The 20,829-nt window shown below is 45.2% G+C and overlaps 1 protein-coding gene across 15 annotated transcripts in view; it reads right to left on the minus strand.

Moving 5' to 3' along the window:
• KTN1 (kinectin 1) overlaps positions 1 to 20,829 on the minus strand; it is a 149,404-nt gene that overhangs the window by 46,829 nt on the left and 81,746 nt on the right. For 14 of the 15 annotated variants that reach the window (XM_053256036.1, XM_053255997.1, XM_053256008.1 and 11 more), the window contains exons 10-22: positions 19,815 to 19,902; positions 17,798 to 17,964; positions 16,484 to 16,552; positions 15,061 to 15,098; positions 13,404 to 13,494; positions 12,172 to 12,240; positions 10,101 to 10,138; positions 9,876 to 9,966; positions 7,117 to 7,185; positions 2,793 to 2,827; positions 2,270 to 2,360; positions 1,149 to 1,217; positions 50 to 87 (exon numbers count right to left, since the gene is read on the minus strand). In XM_053256036.1, the coding sequence (XP_053112011.1) occupies positions 50 to 87; positions 1,149 to 1,217; positions 2,270 to 2,360; positions 2,793 to 2,827; positions 7,117 to 7,185; positions 9,876 to 9,966; positions 10,101 to 10,138; positions 12,172 to 12,240; positions 13,404 to 13,494; positions 15,061 to 15,098; positions 16,484 to 16,552; positions 17,798 to 17,964; positions 19,815 to 19,902 (953 nt within the window). The remainder of the gene's footprint in view (positions 1 to 49; positions 88 to 1,148; positions 1,218 to 2,269; positions 2,361 to 2,792; positions 2,828 to 7,116; positions 7,186 to 9,875; positions 9,967 to 10,100; positions 10,139 to 12,171; positions 12,241 to 13,403; positions 13,495 to 15,060; positions 15,099 to 16,483; positions 16,553 to 17,797; positions 17,965 to 19,814; positions 19,903 to 20,829) is intronic. The other variant, XM_053255988.1, reaches the window with a different exon arrangement.

Raw genomic sequence — 20,829 nt, forward strand, 5'->3', positions numbered from 1 at the left:
AAGGTGGAAAAGAGATTAACGCTGAAAAAGGGACCGTGATGCTACTCACACTTTTTGTAGTTCTTCTACTAAAGATGCAAAGGAAACCTTGAAAAAACATGAACCAAAAAAATGAATATAAATTTTGTAGATCAGATTTAACAGCAACACTGGCATCATGTGCAACTAGAAATTTTTATTCATTCATTCATTCATTCGATTTCTATACCGCCCTTCCAAAAATGGCTCAGGGTGGTTTACACAGAGAAATAATAAATAAATAAGATGGATCCCTGTCCCCAAAGGGCTCACAATCTAAAAAGAAGCTTAAGATAGACACCAGCAACATACTGTGCTTGGGGTGGATAGGGCCAGTTACTCTCCCCCTGCTGAATAAAGACAATCACCACGTTAAAAGGTGTCTCTTTGCCAAGTTAGCAGGGATTGGTTAGTGCAGAAGTCAAGCTGGAACAGACGTTACTACGGTCTGCTAACCGCCTTAAATAACTCCTTGTGCACCATCTTCCGAGTGACAAGAGTAACCAAGGCCATCTTCTGCATGACCTCACACATTTCACTAGTCACATGAGTAGACTCTTTGCATAAGCAATTATTTACAGGGGATAGCTGACCAGGTTGTGATGTCCGTCACCAGGTTGTGATGTCCGTGCACCATCCTCTGAATGAGGGGTTCCCAACCTTGGTCACTGGTTGGGGATGATGGAAGAAGGACCACTGATTACAAGTAAATAGTTACCCCTGCTAACTGAGCAAAGAGGCACTTTTTAAAAAGTAGAGATTCTCTTTATTTAGCAGGGGGGAGAGCAACTGGCCCTATCCAACCCCAGCTCAGCAAAGTGGCTGTTGCTGGTGTCTCCCTTTATGTTTCTTTTTAGATTGTGAGCCCTTTGGGGACAGGGCACCATATTCATTCATCCATCCATCCATCCATCCATATCTATCTATCTAATCTATGTAAACCACTTTGAGAACTTTGGTTGAAGAGTGGTATATAAATATTCGTAGTAGTAGTAGTAGTAGTAGTAGTAAGATTAGTTATGGTCACCAAATGTAAAAGTAACATAAGCTTACAATTAGCAGGGGCCAATCTGAAGACAATCCTTTTTATTTTTTTATTCACATGTATTTATAGAGACACACCCCCATACCTGTTCCGTTTGCACCCTCTGCAGATTTCCAATTTCACTTTTCAAGGATGTGTTCTCCATTCTCAGTGTCTTTGAAAAAGAAAATATTTTCACTTATTGAAAAGTGGATCCTTACTGCCACCAAAGGACAATCATGTTTCATGCTTTGAATAGATTTTGTCCCACACATTTTACTACCACTGCTGATCAATTCAACAGTACCTTTAACATGGAAAAGTACTCTATAATAACTCCCTAGGCTGTTTATGAAACATTTTGTACACAGACACACTGCATAGGTTCTGAAGAACACCTATTGTTTATAAGTTGTTACTTTTCCTGCTAAAATACATAAGGCCAGTGTCTAGGAGTCACTTTTCTCCCAGTGGAGCTTATTTCCAGGGCTGGAGCACGAGAAGAGCAGCTGGTGAGGAAGAAGCAGTTTGGGGGAGGAACCGGGGGGGTGGGGTCAGAGAAGGCTCCGTACTCCCTGCTTTATTGCCCTTCTCCACCACCTGAAGACTGTTTGCTTACTTATGCCAAGCCAGCAGCCGCTCACAATCTAAAACATAAGTATGCCACCACCACATCTGGTTAGACTAATTCAGAACCAACTTTGCCTCCTCAGATTCAAGATGTTAACTAGCTGTCTATCTCAGCAAGCACAAGGTTAGGCCAGAGAGTTCCTCCCTGCCAGTTCATCATCCCTCCTCTGTCTAAGCAGAATTGTTAGGCAGCTCTCCCTAGAGAAATGCTCCCCTGACAACAGCCCTATTCAGACATTATGTTGTCCAAGTGAACATAAAATAAAAAATAAATAAATAAATAAATAAATAAAAATTAAAAATAGATATAAAATATAAATAAATAAATAAATAAATAAAATAAAATAAAATAAAATAAAATAAAATAAAATAAAATAAAATAAAATAAGCCAAACATCCATTATTTGATAATGCAAATATCCAAATGTGATGAACCAAGCCAGCAGAGCTACAGGAGTGGGGAAAGGGATGTCCACACAATAGTTACTGTTGGTGTAATCCTTGAATGTGACTGTCCAAGGTTCAAAAGTGTCACCACACATTACCCAACATCATCTACCAATGAGGCATGTGCTGTTACTCTTCTGGAGGTTTTACCTTCAGTTCGTCCTCCTTATTTGCCATTTCTATGAGTCCAGCTTCAAGGAGTTCTTCAACAGTCTTTATTTTGTCATCCTTTTCTGTAATACTGAGGAGGGGGGGGAATATGATCATAACTTGATCTCAGATTCAGCTGGCCCTACGACCAAGACTACAGTCCTACATACATGCACTTGAGAGTCTATCCTACTGAGCTCAGTGGTGCTTACTGTTGAGTCAATTAGCATCTAGCACAAGAAGCTGTAAGATTCCAAGCCAGACCATCCAGGCATCTAGCTCAGTGCAGCCCTCTCCAAGGTCTCAGGGAGACCGAGGTCTTTCCCAGCCATATTACCCAAGATGCTTTAACTAGAAATCTGGGACCTTCTGCATATAAAACATGGGTTCTACTACAGAGCTATGGTCCCGCCCTCCATCAGGCTGTATGTCAAGCAAACCAATCCAATCAATTCTATTTTAAAAAATCAGTGGCCTTTTTAATTTGGAAAGGAATTGAAGCCATCCACTCTCCAACCCTTACCTTCTTTCCATGTGCTCCAACAAGTCCTTATTAGTCTGAAAAGTAGGATATAGAAAGAGTCAATGTTGGTTCACAACTTTGGCAGGCGAGGGGACAGTTTAGAAACCAGCCCCTTGCCCTTGTGCTGCTCTTCTGAAGCCCAGAGGCAGGAGCCACCAGGACTAGCCCCAAACATTATCATGCCTGGAGCAGAAAACCAAAAGGGTCCTCGATAACAATATAGTCAATAACCAACAAAGTCATGTTTTTCAAATGAGACCCAAAAAACTGCCATCTGTGGCAGCTGCCAGTCAGTCACTCTGTCCAGTGGTAGGGTTGTCCCAGTTACCACCAATTCGATGCTTTAAAATGGCCAGGTTTGTTTATGTAATGTATAAACCCCTGCTAACTTGGCAAAGAGGCACCTTTTAGCATGGTGATTCTCTTTTATTTAGCAGGGGGAGAGTAACTGGCCCTATCCACCCCCAGCACAGTACCTCCAGTGACTGTTGCTGGTGTCTATCTTATGTTTCTTTTTAGACTGTGAGCCCTTTGGGGACAGGGAGCCATCTTATTTATTTATTATTTCTCTGTGTAAACTGCCCTGAGCCATTTTTGGAAGGGCAGTATAGAAATCAAATAAATAAATAATAATAATTAATAAATATATCCAACGTTCACCTCTGCAGACATTTGAAAGCTAAGAGGCAGAATATGCCAAAGGCTCTTCAATGAAGGAAGGGTATCAGGAAGGAAGGGGCTTTGGGAGTCTTTTCCCCTGTTGTGCCTCATAGATTTATTCCAGACTCTTTGCCCTTACCACCAAAATCCATTAAGACACCTTTTCCCTTCCCACTGTGACTAATTTGCCCCTGTGACAGAATGTCCAATTGAGCAACATGGGCAACTTCAAATGGTACCCCTTTATCAGAGACCAGTTCCATTCATGAAGCAAAGTGTGATGAGTAGCACGCAACATTTGGTCTCTAGAAAGAGGCAATAACCAACTGACTTCTAACACAGAAAACAGGATGGGATTTTAATGCAGCCCGTGCTATTTAGAATTTGTCTTGTGCACATGCCATATCAACATTGCCTGGCGTCATACAATAATGGGTGGTTAAAAAAAAAATGCAACAGGCACACAGACACTCCTTCTATGGAGTCAGACTGTTGGTCCACCGGGCTCAGTGCTGCCTTCTCAGCCTGGCAGTGGGTTTTCAAGATCTGAGACCAAAGCCCTACCGAGTTCTACAACCCAAGATCTTTCCTGGGCCATCTCAGGGACTGAACCTGGGACCCTCTGTCTACAAAGCAGTTGCTCTACCACTGAATCATGTGCCCACTCCATCCCCGGAAAACTGGCCTTTTTTCCAGGCAGGGCTACATGTGTTCTGCACCAAGAGAAGCTGATTAATCAACTCACACTCCTGCTAGTCACATAGAGCAGCAAGGAGGGAAGCAACTGAGCTTCTAATAGTCTCTTCAACTTTCTTAAAGAAAAAGCTTCCCCAAATTGATACCAAGAAGCTTAGACAGCTTCCATTTCCCTGCACTGTCCTTCCAATGACTACCAGGCCAGCTGAACTGTTGCCCATCAGTTCATGGTCTTCAGAGACCCGAGTGACCTTGTCAACACACACTTCATTTCCTCCTTCTGCCAGATGTGGTGATCTGTCGTAGACTCCCCCATTCTGTTTCACAGGAAGTCAGATTCAATTCTTGCCATGATCTGTCAAAGCATCCCAGACCAGTAGACTCGGAATGACCTTTGTGTATGACTGACTGGCTCCAAGATTACAGCTAAATGGAGCCCTGGCTTGCTGCGTTGTAAGGCAGGTCCTTGCATCCCAACAATACAATGTCTGCCCCTTGGGTAACTTCACCATTACAAATCCCAAGAGCCTTGTGGTTCCTTGAAGACTAACAAGTGTATTGAGGCATGAGCTCCTATTCGCATTTGAGCAGAAAGCTCCCATCAGCAAGCAGTGTTCCCTCTAACAGGGATTCCTAGATGTTGTTGACTACAACTCCCAGAATCCCCAGCTGCAATGGCTTTTGCGTGGGGATTCTGGGAATTGTAGTCAACAACAGCTGGGAATTCCCATAAGAGGGAACACTGTCAGCAAGCACCTTTATCAGATGCAGACTCTTAACACCCAAAAGTTGACAGCCGCAAAAAACCCTACCTACACTAGAGAACCAAACAGATTAAGAAATACTCATTTAATACTTCAATAAAGAATACTCATCATAAAATATAACCTAATGAAAATCTAAAATAGCATGTAACAATTGTTCCACATATAAATACTCTGAATGAAACCTTGGAAGTCCCAAATAGTGAAAGTCTTTCACAATTCTTAGAAGTCCAATGATCCAGAGCAATTTGTTTAAAGTACATGATGACCGTATGATATAGACCTCATGTAGAGAAGAAGATTCAGTGTATGACTCCGATTTTCAGATCCCAATTCTTTTGTGGTTCCTATCAGCCATATGTGTTTCAACCCTCCTGGGTCTTCCTCAGTGGCACACTATGAACACTTCAACTTTATTGTAGACTACCTACAATAGTACAACTTGTATCTTGAACAAATTGCTTTGAATCTTTGGACCTCTATAAGAATAGTGAAAGATTTTACTATTTTGGTTCTACAAGAACTGTGAAAGATTTCCACTGTCTGGGACTTCTAAGGTTTCATTTTAAATTTTGCATAAGGGAGTATGTATATAGGGAACAATTGTTACATGCTATTTTAGAATTTCACTAGGTTATATTTTACGATAATGATTATTTATTAAGTATCAAATGAGTATCTCTTAACCTATTTAGTTCTCTAGGGTAGGTAAGGTTTTTGTTTGGGGACAGTTGTGATTTGACAAACCCTTCTAGTTTTGGCTTCCTGGTTTTTGCCACTTTCAGTGGCCAGCATGATTAGCAGAAGCAATGGCAGATCCCTCAGCAACAACTTCGAGTGAGCGGATTGCGGAAACCACCCTGGTCCAAAGCTGCTTCCCCCAGTAGCTGCACCAAACTAACCGTTTCTGGGTCAGCAGCTAATACCCTGCCATCTGGAGCAGACAGGCACATTGTCAGCCCACAGATCTGCCCCCTTTCTTAGCTCACGAGGCTCACAAATGAGCCAAATCCTTTGCCCATTCGCCAGGCACAGATAAAGACTAGAATCTACCTGTAAGAAATGGAGGGCCAGGTGGTGTTTTGTTTGTTTTGCACCAAAGGCCTCATCAGACTTTTTGGACCTCTCTAGCCAGCCTTGGTAGCAAAGGCAAACTGCTAGTGCTCACCACTGTGGCAGGAAAGCAGCTCTTCCCATTATTATTGTTCATCCCTGGACTACCACACTTGCAACACTACCAGGGGCCCCATCTGCCACCAAAGCCTTCAGCTGCTAAAACAGGTCACCAACATTCCCGCTGTCATTTGAGCAGAACAAAAAGCCTGCAAGGTTATTAACAGGATTGTCCTGGCTGTGAGTTCTCAATCTGCACACTTTGTTGTAGATTTCAGATTTATTTATTTTTTTAATTTTACTCTCGCCTCCCTTGCTACCCAAAATCAAACCCAAAAAAAGCAGTCAGTGATAAAAACAGGGTGAATTAGGGAGTCTAGTTGTTTTCCTACCCCTCCCATTTTATGGTACAAAGGCAGAGATCGAAAGAGAGCATAAACCTTTTTAAACCAGGAAGGCTAGAGCAGAGAAGCCACCTTTTAGAATCCCTAAACCCTAGTTGTAACTTTTCTAGTCCCCAAAAAGAAATCCAAGGAAAGGCTTCCAAACTCTGGATGTTCCAAGCTTAATTAACTTAAGATGACTGTACATCCCTATAAGAAGGTCCATCCCAATCCCAACTATTTTCCACTATCAAAGAGAATTCCACAATTCTAATTAATGATAGCAGATTCTGGAGCTCTACATGCACATATGCACCTTATTTCTGCAATCCTCCCCCAAGTTGGAGGATCCAAGTTCTGCAATCCTTCCGCAAGCTCACCCCTACACTACAAGCTATTGGCCTGAAGAAAGAAAGGGGGCATCTAAGCCCAGGCATGTGTAACAAATCACCATAATCTTCCTCTATTTACCTCTGCCTTCCTTCTCTCCTCCTCCTTCTATATTTAGATTGCAAAGCCCAGGGCACAGGGGTCTGCCTGCTCCTGCCCCATGTGCCATGTAGACGGAAGACAGCAACAAGTAGAAAGAACTTCCTTGCAACCCCACCCCTCCCACTTGCTCCCACATCTTAGTCTCAAGTCAGCTGCACCCACATGAACAGAGATCTCTGAACAAAATTCACGATTAGTAGCAAAGGTCTGCCATACCTGCTCAGACAAGATAGCCTGCAGTTTCTGAATTTCCAACTGCAAGGTTTTGTTTTGCTCCATTAGAACCTAGAATGAAATTACAAGACAATATTGCCAATTCAGGACTCTAAACCCAGATGTTTATATTGCTGAGCTGTACACACGTTTCTAATGTAAGAGAAGAAATAGCATTTCTGAAAAGTAACTGACAGCAATGTGAAGCAGTTTCTGCTAGGGCTAAAATTAGGAGTTCGCTATTTATCTATTGCACGGACGAACGGACGGGCACCTCCCCTTAGAGAAGGGCTGCACAACTTGAGCCCTCCAGCTGTTGGACCACAACTCCCATAATTCCCAGACGCAGTAGCCAGTAATGAGGGATGATGGGAGTTTTAGTCCAACAACCACTGGAGGGCCAAAGTTGTGCCGCTCTGCTTTAGGGCTTTGTTCACCTGCTTCAGTGATCCAGGAAGATTTAACTGAAATGATCTCCAAAACCCTCTAGCTCATGGCCCCCAAGAGTCACTTTGCTGAAAGAATGCACACTTTGAACACATGAAAGAGCACTTTGAGAAGAAGCCTTGGAACAAAAGGAACAAGGAGGAATATGATGGCGGGGACAGGGGCAGAAGAACACTTTTGTACACCAAGCACAGAGTGCAGGAGCAAAAAAAAGGAAAAGGAAATAAAATGCTGGCTAATTACAGAGAAAAACTGGGCTCAAAGATCCAAGAAGAGAGAGCAAATGCAAAAGCCTCTCTTACTGGGGGAAAAGCCAACATCTTCATTAATAATATTTAGCATTTGTGCTAGGACGTTCCAATTGCTTCATATGTGTTCTCTCAATAATCCTTAACAGGTCCCTTCCCCATAAAACAAGTCAATATTGTCCCCATATAGCAAATATGTGGTCAAAAGGGGGAGGGCAGGAGAGAGGGTGAGACTGTGTGTGTGTGTGTGTGTGTATGTGTGTGTGTTGTGTGTGTGTGTGCGCGCGCGCAACTGACTAACTAAAGGCAAAATAATGAATTCTCTTTTTTAAAAAATGTTTGTCAACAAACTGTGCTAGCTTTTTTAAAAAAAGCAATTAATGTAATCAGAGTGTGCAGTATATTCTAAAACTGATGCACACAGCACTCTGAAATAAATCAGTTGAGGTACGATGCAGCCAGAATTAAGCTCTTTTAAATTCCAGCAGTAAAAATAAATAGAACTTAAAGGCAACGTATTGGATTTCATGAACAGGGCGAAAGTTAATAAGATACATGATTAACACTGAACAGATAAGCAGGATCTCCTCACTCAATTACTTTTTCTCAACATAATATTTGGTCATGAAAACCATTTTTTAAAAAACATGATTGAAAATTAGCACGTAAAAACCACAAACATAGTATCTGCTTACAAGTAATTGTCCTGTTATAATCAAACCCTGATTAAGATGGAACTCTGGTTAGAGTTAAGCATGGCTAACATCAAGCTGATGCAACACTTAACCTAGATGAAGGCTGGCTCAGAAAGGGAATACACAACCTGTCAGCCTGCTCCTGATCACTGTAGTGGAGACTAGGCTTGTGCCCGAAACGTTTCGGCAGCCATTGAAAAGGCCGCCGAAACGTTTCGGGTGTCGGGGCAGATTCGGTGATTCGGCGCCGGCGGGGGTAGGGCTTTAAGGGCGGGGGAGAGTGTACTCACCCCCCCCCCGCCGCGTTTCCCCCGCCGGCGCTCTCCGAATTTGAAGCCCCTCGGGGCGGCAGCGTTCCTCCTTGCCGCCCCGTTTGCCCCCTCGGCCGGAAGTGGCCGGAAGTTCCGAGCGCGCGCGTGCGCGCGCACGACGGACGCACGCGCGCTTGGAACTTCCGGCCACTTCCGGCCGAGGGGGCAAACGGGGCGGCAAGGAGGAACGCTGCCGCCCCGAGGGGCTTCAAATTCGGAGAGCGCCGGCGGGGGAAACGCGGCGGGGGGGGTGAGTACACTCTCCCCCGCCCTTAAAGCCCTACCCCCGCCGGCGCCGATAAATATCGTGCACATCCCTAGTGGAGACTGAGAATCAGTGGTGGGGTGAAGAGATCAAGCACTCATGGCGGGGTATACAGTAAGCACTGCAGGAGTCACAGCATGTCTGTGCACATAATGCTTGGCCAGGTTGTTGATCTGCACAAGCACAACTCTACACCACCCTGCTAGCTCACTGTAGGGCCTGCTAGAATTTCTTGATGGCTCTTATCCTTCTAGTATTTCTACATCTTCCATACCAGTCTTTTCAACCAACTCTGGAGCTGGGACTGCCAGACAGCTGCCAACCTGCATTTCTTGATATGATCCACAGCACCTTTCCTGCTCTTAATGGGTCAGTTGTCCTGTGTTGGAAAGCCTGCTCTGGGCTGCAAAGTGCTGGTTATAACCTATAAAGCCCTAAACACCTTAGGCCCGAGATATTTAAGAAAACGTCATCTTCGTTATGAGCCCCGCCGATCTCGTCCGGAGAGGGCTGTCTGCAGTTGCCACCGGCCTATCTGGTGGCTACTCAGGAATGGACCTTCTCTGTTGCTGCCCCGAGGCTTTGAGATGCACTCCCTGCCAAAATAAGAGCTTCCCCAACTCTGACAGCTTTTAAAAAGACTTAAGATGCATTTATTCACCCAAGCTTTTTAGCCAGAATCGAGGTTTTGAATCTCTTTTATGTTTGTTGTAAACTGCCAGAAACGCAGGTTTAGGGCAGTGTACAAATATACTAAATAAATCAATAAACATATAAACAAACATCCACGTGGTACCTGAAGTTCCTCCTTTGCATTTGAAGCCTCAGCATGGCATCCCTGCAGCTGCTCCTCCAGCACTCGGATTCTGTCATCTTTGACCTGACTACTGAGGAAAAAGTTAAAGAGGAGGGGGTTAAAGCCCTTTTCCCCCTTGCACGTGGCACCAGCAGCTCCGGCCCTCCCCCAAATGCACAATGCTCACACAACACGGCCGTTTCTCAAAGGCCACACTCGGTTTACCTTTTCTGCATCCTTTCCAGCTCATGCACCGCAGCAGCCTAGATGTAAAGAGGATTAGCAGCAGTGAGTCTGTTGCATCACAGCAAGGCTGACCAAACCCCCAACACCCACCCATATCAGAAACCTAAGATCAAGCCCATGAAATTTAGAGCACCATTTGTGCCCCATGATCCCCCCCCCCAAATAGAGCCACCTCATCTTCAGTCTGCTCAACAGTCTGCACTCAGCTCAGATGTTTTCAAGCATTCAGATAAAGGAAGGAAAGCACTTTATTTTAGATAAAGAACTATGGAGTGGAATGCTCAGGGCAATGCAGCCACGTGGATAATGAGAGATATGACTATATGGAGGTTTTCAAGCAAATGCAACTGAATTGAAATCAGTTGTAAAATATTTCTGTACATTAACAGCATAAAGCCAGTTTAAGCCATTTACATTACCCTAACATGGTAAAAATAACTTAAAGTGGTGATGGGGGGGGGGTTCAGTACTTCCAGCCTGCTCTTTTCAATCCACAAGGACCCACCCCAGCTCCAGGAGCCTTACAAAGTTAACGAGGAAACAATAAAAGCATAAGCCAGAGAGGCATTCAGAGGTGGCAGAACTCTGCCTTCAGCTTTCTGAAAACTGCTGCCTCCAAGTTAATCCATCAACGTGTACATGGAGTCTCCTAAGCTTCTGGGGAATGACGTTTTATGCAGCAACTGGGCTAGCGGCATCAGCACTGACATTACACCAGTGTTGCCTGAAATGAACAAATGAACACACACGTACCCTCAAGTACTGTGTACCCGGGAACCCTGACTGGGCTGCAGTTCTGCTGATGAGTATATGCCCACAGGTAGATTAAGGGAGCATGGTGGTTACTCCCATTTCAGCTGCTTGCCAAGGGAACAGCAGTGAAACCACTGCGATGGGAAATAGGGAGCTGCTCCAAAGCCTGATGTAGGCTAGGCTAGGCTGAGACACCGTGACTGGCTCAAGGCTGCACACGGAGCACAGTCAGGGTGGATGACGGATTTGAACTTGGGTGCCTCCAATCTAACGGTGTACATTGCCTAGAGACACACATATCAGGCGATATATGATAAATAGAATAAATCCATAACACCATGCTTTACCATTAACCATACAGTTCAAGGCACCAAGGCTAAATAAGCAGGCATCTCTTTGACTGCAATACTTTACCGAATGTAAGAACTGGCCTTTCCTTAATATTTTTCCTCAGAAGTCCTGCGCCTCAAAGTACATATCTTTTTAGAAGGGAAAGTCATGATTTCTTCTCACGTCAATAAAAGTGGATGTAAAAAATCATCATCATCCAGCTTTGGCATTAAGAGTAGTAGCCACTGATAGAGCTGTCCTCCAGAAATTTGTCCAGGCCCCTTTGAAAGCCATCCAAGCTGGTGGCCATCACCACACCCCGGGGCAGGGCATTCCATAATCTAGGCCAGTTGCAGGGGAGCAAGAGCAGAGAAGAGGGCATGCCCTCATCTCTTGCCTGTGGGCTTCGAAGAGGCATCTGGTGGTCCACTGTGTGAAACAGGGTGCTGAACTAAATAAGCCTGGGGCCAAGGGACAACCCCCTGCTCCCCTCTCTCCAGCTCTAAGCTTGGAGCTGGGGAGGGGGATTGATTCTGGGGGAGCAGGCAGCCTTGGATGCTCAGAAAATGGCAGGGATGGTCCTCATGCTCCTTCCTGTCTCCAAGATGGAGCTTGGTTTGGATCTCTGCTTCTGAGCCACTCCAAGCGCCTCAGAGATGCAGCACAAAAAAGAAAAGGGCCTGCCCACCTCGACAGCTCTGAGGTCGGGAGAAAGGCTCAAGCTTCCCACACTTGCTGGGTGGCAGTGAAGCACTCGCCCTGGCCAGCAGAGTTGTGGGCCCTCTATACAGGTGTCTGGACTAACTGCCAGTAGCATGGAACAACCCCCATTTTTAGCATCTGAGCCAGTTTTGGCTTAGTCCGTTGAGCAGGATTTGCAGAATAGCCGTCGCTGACTAGGCACGAGTAATACTCGGCACAGCCAATGGCCCTGGTACTTGTCAAGTCGTGCGAGTGATTTATCTACCTGTTCGTTTGTGAGAGTCTGCAGCTTTTGCACTTCCGCTTGCAGGTTCATGTTCCTATTCTTCACCGCCTGGAGAGAGGAAAACAGATGCAACCAGACTGCTCTAACCCTGAAGATCAAGTGGGGAGCCTAAACATTTCTGACCAGCTGTCTGGGGCTTCTCGTCCCCTGCCCTCAGGAGGACACTGGAGTCCATCACACCCTCTCAGCACGTTTTTCAAACACACCAGTGCAACTTTGAAAGAAACCAGACCAAAAAATTCTTCAGAAAAGTATTTACTTGATGCCAGTTTCTCCCTGATCCCTGCAAGACGGTGCCTTGTTGCGTGCACCTTCCCCTCTCCGCAATGAGACGGACAGGGACATGAAATGACCATCCTTCTACTGAATGCCAATCCAAGTGGGTCTGCTAAGGAACACCCTTATTCTTCGCCCACCGACAGATTAAAAGCTCTCTACTTTCACCACATTTCCCCAGCATTTGCCCAACTGCTATATGGTTGTTGCCATGTATTTTATACAAGGTTTTAACCTTCTGCTTGCATCAGGCACATCCCCACCCTTGAGGGAAGGGGAGTAGGAACTCCTCTTCAGGGAAGAGCGCCGGTCTGGTGGTAGCGAGCAAGACTTGCCCCCTTTGCTAAGAAGGGTCTGCCCTGGTTTGCACTTGAATGGGAGACTACATGTGAACATGGGCCGTTCTGGGAAGAGCTCCTGCATACATGTATGAAGAAGGTTCCTTCCAAGTTCCCTCCCTGGCAGCATCACCCAGATAGGGCTGAGAGAGACTCCTGCCTCAAACCTTGGAGAAGCCGCTGCCAGTCTGTGTAGACAATACTGAGCTAGATGGTTGGACTTGGTACAGTTTATGGCAGCTTGCAATGTTCCTGTGCTATAGGCTTGGAGCTGAAGCAGAGCCTGGGGGTGGGGCCAGGAGCGGGAGGAGGAAAGAAAAGACAACTGCCTCCGGCCCTTCACCCTGAGGACTGCAACACAGTTGGGGGTGGGGAGGAGAATAGTCACTCCCCACTCCACCCTACCACTGGTGCTTGACAAGCGACAGAAAGGGAATGGGCTGCTGCTGTGTAGCACACACGGACACAAATATACATGATCCATGCATCCATTTGCTTAATCTTCTGTATCAGGGTTGATGGCATCAGCCACCAGGATCAGAGCTTTGATGATTAAGTCACTCCACTTTTTTCATAGACATTTAAGTTTTACTATACCATCAAATCCTCTTCCTTGTTTGTCAGTCTGATGCGTTCATTGGCTAGAGAGTCCTCAGCTTGACTTATCTGTTTATCTTTTTCTGCAATTCTGTAACAAACAACCCCGTGATTAGTGTTCTCTCTCTCTCTCTCTCTCTCTCTCTCTCTCTCTCAAAAGGAGTTGAGATAGGTTTACAGAACCTGCTCTATTACAGGTAAAGCATTTATGTTGGCCCAACGAAAAACACGCAACAACTACAATTAAGGACCAGCAGTTATGGATGCTAGAATTGACAACACGCCCCATGATTTCTGTTTTAAGAAGGGAACACACAGCTTGGATGGAGACAAACCTCCACCCCATCATGCCTTGCCCAAACTTCTGCACATCAGCTGCAGCAGCCAAGGAGATACCAAAGCAATGAGTCCACGCATGCATGGGCAGAAACTGCATGGATTGCCCAGTTCTGTCGCACTCTTAAAAGGGCCAGCTCTTAGAATGTCCCGTCAACTCAGCTAAAAGGATACAGTAGGAGACATTTTCTGGAGGGTCCTGGAGGGTGTTGATATAACCTGCCCTCAAAACAGACCTTCACAAGGCAGCCAGTACAGTTCCTAGAAGAAGAGGGAGCTCCCTCTCCAAACACCACACTTTGACTGGGCTAGAAAGTAAACCCACTGCAAAATTCCCAGTCAGTGCACATCCCATCTCTTGTGCCGATGGTCCTGATCCTCAACACAGACCATATTAAAAAGGGAAATGACGCCCTACAGCAGGGACCTTGGTGCATATTGTGAAGGCCCATGTGGCACTCCTCTCTCTCTCCCCTCACCTTTTGAACAGGGAACCAAAAAAGCAAGCAACACTCCCACATGGCTTGCGCTTCCCTTCCACCTGCCTGCACCAGGCCAGGGCCAAACCTGAGCCATTTTGATGCACATATGAAGTCCGCTCAGTTTTATATGAACATTTTCTACCATGGAAGATTGTTGGGCAACACTAATCTGTTAGGAGAGAAGGATCTCCAGCAAAAGATTAGAAGAGACAAAAACCAAAAACAAAGGCACCGCAGAACTAGAGAATCTGTGGGCAAGATGTAGGCTCAGAGGCAGAGTGCCTGCTTTGCATGCAGATGGCAGTCCCAGGTTCAACCCCCAGCCACTCTGGCAGCAGGGCCAAGGAAGACCTCTTTCTGCCCAAGGCTTGCTGCCAATCAGAGCAGACAGTCCTGGGCTAGAGGAGCAGCTTCCTACATGGGATTTTTAAAAAGCCATCTGCAGAGCAAAGGCTTCCTTCCAGGTGTAGACCAATAGCTTTGTCATAAGCACCTCGCCCACGTCCGGCATCTCCACACATGCACCAGTTTAGCCACTGAAGCCTCAAGGGTACACCTGGTATGCTACAAAATGGCATTTCAGTAAATTGAAAAAATGGGGCCAGAGTTACTTTCTCCTGTTCAGCAACGCACAACACAATGTGGTGAAAATTTCAAGCAAACAGGGGAAATCCTTAGGAAGCAGTTTATGACTTCTAAAGGGAATATGCAACAATGGAGGGTAAAAATACTGGAGTTGACGACATTTCCTTCAAGGAGACCTTTCATATTCTGAAGTGCCTACACACGACAGCAAGTAATAGAGCGAGTAGTAATTTGGGGGGGGGGATACTACTTACACTTTCTGCAGTTCTTCTGCGATGGCTGAAGCTGTGCTCTGCAAGACCGAAAGCACAACTGAAATATGCTATTCTGCACAATAACCATTTGACCAGGCACTGCCACATTTAAAAGCTGTGCAAGCAATCTCTCATAAGCCAAAGAGCAGAGTTTAGATGTCCCCCCCCCAAAAAAAGTCACAGCCCCTCATAAATGGCTCTCCTTACATCAAAGACAATAGCGCTGTTCTAAGGAAGCCTAACTAGGTCTTGCTTGCGTGATTGTGATGTGGTTGGTTCAGGTCTCCAGCTGTGAAGGATGCCTTCCACTGCAAATTGTTCCTCAAACCCCATATTTCAGCACTCCCAATCATAACCAAGTTATAGGCTTTGCTGCATTGGCTCTAGGGCTAAGCCAAAATGAACCCGCTCTACTTTTGCTCCCCCTTCACTAGCAATGACACCAGCAATGGGGGACCCTCCTCTCAAATTTTCAAGCTGATTTGTAATTCTGCTCACTCCCATCCCTCGTCTCTCCCTCTGTCATCTTTCCCACAGCCAAAGATCAGATTCAAACTTCTTGTGGAAGGAACCTGTCTGTTTTTACCTATGAGACTCTGCAAGGCACCCTCTACGCTAATGGTACTGTTTAAACAACCGTTATGCCAAGTGATTGATCCCTGCTTACAAGGAATTCCAAAGGGCATCTGAGAGTTGCTCCCCACAGCAATTATGTTTGCTGCCGGGACACCATCAGGATTTCTCACAGCAGAGACCATGCATATGTGCCCAGGAGCCCCAATTAGGCTAAAGGTTCACACACACACTGGTGTTTATGCGCCTGCTGTGGGAAGCACCCTAACACAGCCCATGGAAAGACTTGTGGTGAAACTGCTCTTGCCGACAACCACTGCTCATTATTTTGGGCAACTATATGGCTCTAGCACATTATATGGCTCTAGCAAAGAGGTCCCCAACCTGTGGGCCTCCAGATGTTGCTGAACTACAACTCCCACCATTCTCAGCTACAGTTTATATGGGAACATCTGGAGAACAGCAGATTGGAAAGCTCTGCTCTAGCATTGGTACAGCCACAACACAGGAGGGGAGAGGGAGAAATACAAGTCCCCAAGGCAGACTTCCCATCTGCAAACTGTGGTTTCAAGGAGTCCCTGCTATGTCTGCACTTGGATCACAGCGAAGTTGCCCAGTACTTGCCCCTTTCCAACACAATTCATCCTTCAACTGGCCACCTGAAAGCATAAACACGACAGAGGCTGCATGGCTCTGCAGTGTGGTGGTCCATCAAAGCTTCGACATGGGAACACTCCTAGCAATCCTCTCCTTAAGTTCTAGTTCCAAATTTACTGCCTCTATATAATCAGGCAGCTTTCGAACAAAAAAGCAGCAAAGACGGTCAACCCCTACTCTGGCCACTCCATACCTGGACTGCCATCTGTGAATGGAATTTCTGGAGCTGAGTTTTCAAAGCTTCATTCTGGTCCATCACCTCCTTTCAGGAAAAAAATATGCAAGAAGTTAAACATGTACACGTGTTCAGAAATATTATGCTCTGAAATTACACATTTAAAAAGCTTAACAAAGCACTCACTTATTTCATTTTAGAATTATCCTGCTGGAGTTATTGAACTCTGACACATAATGAAATTGTCCCACACTCCCTTGGGATTACAAGAGAAGGGGCTACTGAATACAAAATCCAAGTCCCTGAAGTATCTTTCTAGCAACCACCACACCTTTCCTAAAATGACTCACTTCTACCAGGACTAGGTAGCTTCTACATCAGAGTCCTTGAGGTCAAAGGAGAACCTCAGCAGGGTGAGAATAAGGTAGTGAGTCCTTGAGGAACAGCACATTATTTCATATTTAAAAATAAATTGAAAGAAACCATTCCCGCCGCCCACGTCTGTAGGTAGAAGGAAACACAAACAGACAGGCAGGGGAGCAATTCATCACTAATTCCCCCATCTGCAATGAAAAGGAAGCAATAAAATGGGACAAACATTCAACAGGAAGCTTTTAATTAACAGGCACAGTTGCCCACAAAAGCCTCTTGCTTGATTATATTAATGGTTTGTTGCATGTTTTTGAATGGGTCTCCATGAGAATAACTTTCTAAAGTTAAGCAATGCTACAATTTCATTTTTCTGATATGTTGTGTTTGCTTTTATATGTATTTCTGTTTCATAATAGAACATGACAAGCTTCTTTTGTTACATCCTATTTTAGTTTCTCTGATTTTTCACTCTATTTTTCTTCTTCAAAGTTTTTTGTAATTGTACATACTTTAAAAAGAAAAAAACAAAGAAAAGCACAGAACTCTACAAAACACTGCAATGATTTAACAATGGCGTCATCTGGATTCTCTGTAACAGGGTTTCTCAACTTGGGTCCCCAGATATTGAACTACAAGTCCAATCATCCCCAGCTACAACGGCCAAAGCTGGGAACCCTTGCACTTTAAGAACTCAGTTATGGATAAAAGGTCCAGATAAAAAGGGAAGGTGTGGAAGCAACTGCACTGCCAGAAGAGGGCACAGGATTCATTCAGTCCAATGGTCATGAGAAGGTAGGGAGAGACCTGGAATGGGATCCATAAGATGACATCCACACACAGTAAGAATGATAGTCTACCACCAGATCAAGCCTGCTTGAGTTCCAATTATCAAGATGGAGAGAGAGAAGAATTGCAGAGTTTCTACGAGAGCTAGATGTGGCCCAAGTATTACAACCATACCTGCCGCTGTCTCTGAATTGAATCTTCGGCTGTGGCCCTCTTTTGTTCCGCTTCCATCAGCTGCATCATCCTTTGTTCTAGCTGTTGTTTTGAGACCATTGTATCAGTAAGCTTGCTGTGCAGGCTCTGGATTTCATTGTCCTTGGCCACAAGCTTATTCTGCACATCTGCCATTAGAAACCACAAAAGGGGGACAAAAGAGGGGAGGGGGGCTTTCAGGGAGGCAACTTGCACACAAAAGCAGAACCTTCAAAGTTCCTTTTGGACCGAGGCCAATTCACACATTCCATGACAGTAAATCCAGAGTGCACGCTCAGCAAAGGCCACACAGAAGAGGAGCCCTGCTGAATCAGACCCTGGCTGCATCTAGACCACCATCCCAATTCCAACAGTGGCCAGCCAGATGTTTTGGTAAAGCTCACAGCAACGTACAAAGGCAACAACCCTCCTCCATCCCCAGCAACTGGCATTTAGGGGACCACTGCAGGTTCAAAACCTGCAGCCAGCCATGCCCTCTTGGCAAGTGTGCCTGGAATTACACACTTTTCATCATTTCTGCACTTAGTTCACTTTAAAATGAAGTACAAGATACAAGCAGGCCATCTGAGTAGCTGGCCCTAAGTTACTGTATATATCTTAAGTTAGCTTTAATTGCTGTTGGAAAACTCCTTTTACGGGTTACAGCCAGCATACAGGAAAACCTCGTTACTCATGGGGGTTCCATTCCTCACCTACTGCTGCAAATAACGAAGCATTAGGGCCATGGGGAAAGGGGGGGGTAGGTTCTAGGCTGGAGGGGGGGGGATTTAAGTGCCAAAACAGCTCCAAAATGACCCGAAAGGCAAAATGCCCCCCCCAACTGTGAAAAATAGTGGAAAACAAATAAAAGTCCGTGTTTATTTATAATGAGCCACAAGATGGCTCCTCCTGTCTCTTTGGGACAAAATGGTGGCTGGAAGTGACCTCTGCAGTCCACTTCTGTGGATAAGTGGGTTTTAACCCCTTCGTATGCACAGATACAGGAAAGGGGTGTCTATAATGAGACACCCCGCAGATAAGCAGAACCACGAATAGCAGTTTTGCAAATATTGAGGTTCTCCTGTACACGGCTTAACAATAAAGTGGAATTATAAGATAATACTGTATGTCTTCTTAAGACAAACCTCACATGTACTTATTTCTCCCACATAACACGTAAAATGCCGCGTGCCTTTTTCACACGTGTTCACTGCAGATAACATGCTATATGTGGTGAGAGAACATGCTCTCATGTTCACTGCAGAGAACATGCTCCCTCTAGTGTAGTTTCTGTGGTGTATTCATGACCACCACTAGCACCATATTGCTATTAAAGCACCTAGAGAGTGTTTGTTCACAGTACTTCACGTACTGTCATTCTCACGACAACCAATATGATCCCTCTACTGCAGTTTAGGAATCTAAGACATCGCAGCTTACCCAAAGGCTTCCTAGCAAGTTCAGAGCTCAGTCGCTGCTAGTGACTGGAGGCAAGGCCCTTCCCAGTTGTTTAACTCTCTCCCAGGAGAGATCCTGTCTAGTTTACTCAGACTTTGGAAAAGTAACTTGAGTTAAGCAGTGTAATTTTTCATTTTCCATATGGGTGGCCGCTCTTAATATTGTCTAGTCTTCTTGTTGGGTTTTTTTTTTTTTTTTTGCATGTTTTCATTTGTATCTGGACAATGATTTGATATTTGCTAACTACCACAGATGCCAACAATAGTGGCAAGGCACACACAAACTTCAAATAATTGAGACTGGGGTGATATTTGAACTAGAGACCTCTTGGCTCACAATCACACACTTGGCCACTACACTAAAACCACCTCTCTGGCCAATGGTGCAGAAGGGGTGGGTGTGCATGCGTGCGGATAAATGCTTCACACAACCTCTCTAACAGGCACTAGAGGTACCGGCTTCTATTTATCATGTGACATGGTCCTCAGAGAGCCTACTGACAAGAAGGGTAATGTAGCAGGGAAGAGTCCTCTGTATGCACCTTGTTGGGCAGCCTCGTGCTCTGCTGTCCGTTTCCTCAGATAGCTCTGCATTTCCTCCCATCTCCGCTCAGCTTCCTGCTGCTGTGCCTTGATGTTGAAGAAACAGAACAATGCTCATCACTGACCACATCACTGCATCATCTCTCAAATGCTAAGCAGCAAGGAGGAGCCCCACACATCTGTGTCACTGTTGTGCAGCAGAATCTGGATCCCACGCTTAACAAGGCAGAACACTGAAATCCTCCATTTGAACTTCTTCCCGATACTTGAGAAAGTTGCTCTGACCACATGAAACTGTTAACAAATTCCCCACCATTGGTGCAGGCAAAAGCAAGACAATAAAATGGCACCAAGAAACAAATCCATGCAGGGTGTGCTTTTTTGTTTCAGATTATAGTATCTGGATTTCTACAGAATTCAGCATCTAAGGGTCTCTTAGATCTCTTCCAGTTATATGACAGACATACTAGAGAGTATGTCTGTCATATAACTGGAATCTGTGTACTTGATTTTCAGAAATAGCAAAGGCACAGGGTGGGGCAGGGGATGCTTTAGTACTTTGCCTGCCCATGCTCACAGTTTGGTTGTTTCCCCACCATCCTATTTATTTATTATTTTTATATTTATTTAGTACATTTAGTACACCTCATCCAAATGGCTCTGGGCGGTGCACAACAACAAAAATAAAACCCACAAATCAGTCTTTTAAAAAACAAAACAAATAAAAAACAGCACAAAACCATTATCAACTAAAACATTAAAAACAGTTTAAAAACTCTGGAAGGACAGGCCAAACAGATCTTAAGAGCTCTCCTGAAGGCCAAAAATCACTCGAACTACGGATTTCTGCCGGGAGAGTATTCCACAGCCCAGGAGCAGCTACAGAGAAGACCTGCTCCGACCGCCGCCATGGGGTTGGGGGGAGGCCTCCCCACCGCTACCTGCGCACATGGCAACTAAAATTATGGAAAGATTGGAGGTTCGGCACAGCAGGGGCAGGCTTCTGGAGAGGCC

Source organism: Hemicordylus capensis, chromosome 1, assembly GCF_027244095.1.
Source record: "Hemicordylus capensis ecotype Gifberg chromosome 1, rHemCap1.1.pri, whole genome shotgun sequence".
In the NCBI taxonomy this organism is placed as follows: Eukaryota; Metazoa; Chordata; class Lepidosauria; order Squamata; family Cordylidae; genus Hemicordylus; species Hemicordylus capensis.